General features: G+C 48.8%; 1 protein-coding gene across 1 annotated transcript; it reads left to right on the top strand.

Moving 5' to 3' along the window:
• Positions 1-579: 579 nt before the first annotated feature.
• C16H10orf82 (chromosome 16 C10orf82 homolog) lies at positions 580-4,779 on the top strand. Its single transcript, XM_032609230.1, is given in 5 exon segments — positions 580-634; positions 2,936-3,070; positions 3,073-3,153; positions 4,579-4,619; positions 4,621-4,779. Coding segments are annotated over 5 exon segments (471 nt in total).
• Positions 4,780-5,207: the final 428 nt, after the last annotated feature.

Genomic DNA, 5,207 nt, shown 5'->3' with positions numbered 1-5,207 from the left:
AACCCTTAGGGCGGCCGTTAGCGTTTCACAGGAATGCAGTCCTGTCTTCAGCCGTGTTGTAGCAGGTGTTCTTCAAATGTCTGAACTGTTTAAAAAATTTCCATCACTGCTGAGTAAACCTTGCCTGAGGCCCTCCCCTCCACCCCTGAGGCCACTTGTCCTGGCCACAAGGGCGTGACTTTTGAGAGAGGAACTGGCTTGGTAGGGTAGGACTTGGAAGCATCAACAGATGTCAGATGCAGGACCTGGTCCATTTGGGGGCACCACAGGCCATCCCAGAAGGGAGAAGGGGTCTGGCTCGGGAGACAGCATCCACGGAAACTGGCCCTGTTCGGTCCGCCCCCCGCCCCATCGTGGACTCCATGCCAGCCTTTGCAACTTCTGATCCTTTCCAGCCACAGTTTACTCTAATTCTTTGCTATGTCCTGTACATTGCATGCTTAACAGCATCCTTGGCGAATTGTGGTGCTTTCTCTCTGTCCTAATCCCCGGGCAAGGTTATTGACGCCCGAGGGCTCTAGCACATGCGCAGTGAGTTCTCCAGGCAAGGACTTCCCTTCATTAACAGAGAGCAAAATCATGGAGTCTTCCAAGACCTTCATGAGACACCTGCCAATCACACCAGGCTACAGTGGTAAGTGGTGATGTGCCCTGCAGGGGGACCATGGTCCTGATCGCTGTCCCTGCCTTGCACCACTGTCCATGTCCGACCGGCTTATTGGACCAGTACAGGCACTTTAGCTTTTAAGAAACTTGCTGAAAGTGTTTCATTGCTGAAGATGGCAGATAACTGGGCTCTGATAAGTGGGGAGATATAATCTAGGCAGATCTCCCAGGACATGGCCTGGTATGTAAGAAGCGCTTAATTAATGTCTGTTATATACATTTGGACCAGGATAGACACAATGAATAAGCTGAGGCTCTGTCCTCCTTCCCAAGTTGTGCTGTTCTCATGAACTAGGGCTGTCCTTATGGTCCCTTTTCTTCCTGTGTCCCCTAGAGGGATGGTGACCAACTTTTTTTGGTTTGCCGGGAATGGTCCCAGTTTTAGCACTAAAAGTCCTACATCCCAGGAAACCCCTCAGTTGTTGGCAGACCAGGACAACTGGTCACCCTACCTAAAGGCTTTTCCTCCTCAGGCTTCCGAGAATTTACTAAGTCACATCCTTGTGGGTAACAAACCTGGTGGTCCCCATAGGCCCTCTGCTCTCACATATAGGTATTCTCGGTGGGGAGAGGCATGGAGAATATTCCAAGGTTGCCCATCCTCACCCTGGTCCTACTGGTTGGTTAAGAGAATAGGCTTTGGATTCTAATAAACTGAGATTCCAATCTCTCCCTGGCCATTATCTATGTGATTGTAAGTAAGTTACTTACCTCTCTATGGTAAGTAGAAAGTTCTATTAGATGGTTGTATTAGTTTCCTAGGGCTGCTGTGTAAAACAACAGATGTCTATTCTTTCACAGTTCTAGAGGCCCAGAGTCTGAAATCAAGATGTTGGCAGGGCCGTGCTCTCTCTGATGGCCCCTGGTGTCCTTGGTTTGTGGCAGCATCACTCCGGTCTCTGTCCCCATCTTCACATGGCTCTTCATGTGGCTTTCTGCTCAGTGTCTCTGTGTCTGTGTGTCTCAAATCTCCCTCTCCTTTTTCTTATGAGGACACCAGGCGCTGGATTTGGAGCCCACCCTAAATCCATGATGATCTCATTTCCAAATCCTTAGTTACGTCTGCAAAGACCCTATTTCCAGATAAGTTCACATTCACAGGTACCAGAGGTTAGGACTTGGATAGGTCTATCAATTCAACCCATTACATGGAGTAGGGATAGATTCCTCATAAGACTGTTGTGAGGATTAAAGGAGCCAGCACACATAGCCTATTTAAAATATCTTGGCCCTTAGCAAGACTCAGTAAGGGTAGCTTGTATTCCTATGTGTGTGTGTGCATATACGCAATCAGGTAAAATCTATGCAGATCAAAGTAGACCCTGATGGAGAAAAACCTCTGTGACAGGGCCCCTGGGTGTCTACGATCTCCTCCATGATGTTAGGGTATCTTTTAATTGTCCCAAAACTGGGGAGACTGGATAGTGGGTGGAAGACTTCCAACACTGTCAAGAGCAGTTTAGTAATTGGATTCTTCCAGAGGAGGTTTCTTGCAGGCGCACAGGGTGAGGGTTGCTGCCGTCAACTCTGGGGCCAGGTTTTCTGGCCCTGGGGACAAGGGCAAAAATGGTGGGCTTCAATAATGGGATTTACTTTTTTATTTATTGACAGTTTAAAGCCAAGTCTTAACCAGTTTTTCCCCTTTTGTTCTTTTAAAAACTGGTCTTATTACGGCAGCATCATAGTACTTAGGATTCAGCATCCAATTTAAATAAATAGTTGTGTTTTACCCATACTAATTGTAATGATTACATGTTATTTTGTGGGAAATGGCGAAAAATTGTGCTCGGGGTGGGTCTCACAGATAATGAATTTACCTTTTTGTGTAATAGGTCTCTGCTTTTAATAAGCCCGCAATTTCCCGGTGGTCCGACAGAAAAGATCCCCAATTGCATTTGGGAAGTGTTAAAGAAAATAAGCTCTCCCTCTAAAAAGATGAATAATTTCAATTACTCCTTTGACTAACATTTTGGTCCATTAAATGCTTTCCCCATTTGCCATTTGGGCTGACATCAGGGGCTTTGCTATCAAAGAATATTACTGTCATTGCCTTTGTTGAAACGGGCCTTCCCTCCCTGCTCCAAGGTCAGTTTTTCATGGCCTTGGGAGGGCCCGGCCACAGTGGAAACAACAGCGCGGCTTGTATTAATGGCCTTTGGGAAAATGCAGTGCTGTCGGCCAAGGAAGAAACGGCAAGGGGTGGGCTGAGATTCTGGGGGTTTGGGCAGGTTCTGAATCCCTCGCTGAAGGTCGTGATCGGCTCTTGCAGGCTTCGTGCCCTACCTTAGCTGCCAGGGCACCTCCAGTGAGGACGACATGTCCCACTGTCTGAAAATCTTCCAGGAGAACACACAGCGGAGTAAAGACCAGCTGGAGGACTTGCGCTGCACAGTGGCCAATGCCCCGAACTAAAGCCCGTCTGCTCAGAGGAGACGGTCCTGCGAACCCTGCACCAGTATTACCGGCGGTACCGCCCCTTGAGTCGGGGTACCGGCTCCCAGAAACCAGTCCCCTTTCACCCTGGGCCCAAGCACAGGGCCTGGCCGTCTTGCTGAGCTGCGACTGAGGGCACTGGGTCCAGCACAGTTCCAGGTCCTCAGGCGTCCGTGCAAAATGGAGAGGCTCAGTTTCTTAAAAGGAGAAAGAAACATTTCCGGGGCAGAGGGAGACAGGTGGGGAGGAGGGTGCTAGGTACTAAGCTCCCTGGGCAATCATCACAGAGGTTCAGAGAGCAGCTGTTGTCTCAGTAGGTACCGCTTTTAGTTGCTTTCTCTGTGCCGGCTACCGTTATTTCATTAACCACCCACGATGACCCTATGAAGTCGATACTATTATTCCCACTTTAGAGCAGTGTCCCTTGTCTGAGGTCAGACCTTGGTTCGAACCCAGCTCCTTCAGGTGCTGGCTGGGCGGGAAGGGGTTTTACACTGAATAACAGTCACAATAACAGTGACAAAAACAACTGACAGTATGATTGTATAATGTTAATAATCACAACAATGATTTGTCCTAGACTATTTTTAAGGCCTAAAGGCCTATAAGAAAAGTAATGGACTGATTGTCTTTATTATTATTACTGTAACTGGGGACTTTTCAAGAACCCACGCTGACTCACATGTTTGGCGTGCTTTTAAAAATTTCCAAGTCATTACAAGGAACATCTGCCTAAGAGTTGGGATTTAGCCCAGCTCCATGAGTATTTGCTATGTGACCTAGGGCAGGTTGCTTCCCCTCTCTGGGCTACAGTTCCTTCATCCAAGGCAGGGAAGGATGGACTAGACACTCCCTAGGGTGCCTTCCAGCTTTTAGGTTCTGGGACTCAGTGGCCTAATTCAATTCTTACAGCAACAGAAGGGCAGTTATCTTACATCTCACAAATGTGAAATTGCTAAAGGGCAGCCAGCCGGGCAGCTAGAGCCGAGTCTGCTGTGCTTTCTCCTGACATGCGTGCTTCTCTTGATTCCCTTATTCAGATGGTCAAAGAGCGTTGTCTGAAGCTTTTTTTCTTTTTTCTTTTGTATTTAGTCTGAGAAAAGAGTGGGATCTGTTTAAGAGCGAGAACTTGGGAATCAGAGAGACCTGGGTTTGAATCCTGGCCCTATCCCTTCCTTGCTATGTGACCTTGGCCAAGACTTTCTTAACCTCTCTGAGGTCTCAGTGTCCTTCTCCACAAAGTATAGGTAGTAATGGCACCAACTCCTTATGGTTTGTAAGAGAATAAAATGAGAGCCTATGCAAAGCCCTACCAAGGTGCTGGCACGCAGCATCCACCAACCATTGGTAGCTGCCCTCATCACGTCTAGGGGCCTAATGCTTCCCCTGGGGCTGATTGTTGGGGTGCCAGCTAGCTTAGGAGCATCGCCCACTGTGTGGCTTCTCAAAGCCCTCAGGAAGCACGGCATCTTTTTACAGAATGCAAATACATAACGAAACCTCTTCAGGAGCACCCCCCCCCCCCCCATCCCCAGCTGGGCAGGCTACCTGCCGAGAGCCAGGGTCACTGAATTAGGTTGTGCCACGCGGTACACCGTCATGGCCAGAAACTGCTACAGGGACTTCCTGGACGTCATGGAGCAGGCCAAGAGAGCACACCTGAAACCATATGAGGAGTAAATCTGGCTTGGAACTCAGGTAACAAGAACGAGGGGAAGAGCAGATCTCAGGCCAGGGGTTTCCAGATGCCCCCAGCCCAGCGCTAGGACTGTTTTTTTTTGGTGTCTCTTTTGTTTTACAGAAGGCGCTGTGTTTGTAATTGCAGGACTTGCCAAGTAGGCCGCCACGTCCTGCTCCAACCTGTGCCCAGCAAGTTCCAGAAGCCTTGCTTCTGGTCTTTGCTGGTTTGAAGGGAGAGGCTGGCAGTAAAAACCAACTGGGCCCCCTGTCCAGGCAGCAACCTAAGGCTCAAGCACGCTGAGGAAGGGTGATGGTAGGGCACTGCATGGAGTGGGGGGCTCTTGTGGCCTCAGTTTTCCCTTCTGTAAAATGGAGATGATGATCCTTTAGGATAAATCGTAAGGATCAGAAATAAACACACCGTGCTC

This window comes from Phocoena sinus, chromosome 16, assembly GCF_008692025.1.
Source record: "Phocoena sinus isolate mPhoSin1 chromosome 16, mPhoSin1.pri, whole genome shotgun sequence".
Taxonomy (NCBI): domain Eukaryota; kingdom Metazoa; phylum Chordata; class Mammalia; order Artiodactyla; family Phocoenidae; genus Phocoena; species Phocoena sinus.
The sequence above is the reverse complement of the archived record's forward strand: the minus strand, read 5'-3'. Positions and strand labels throughout refer to the sequence as shown.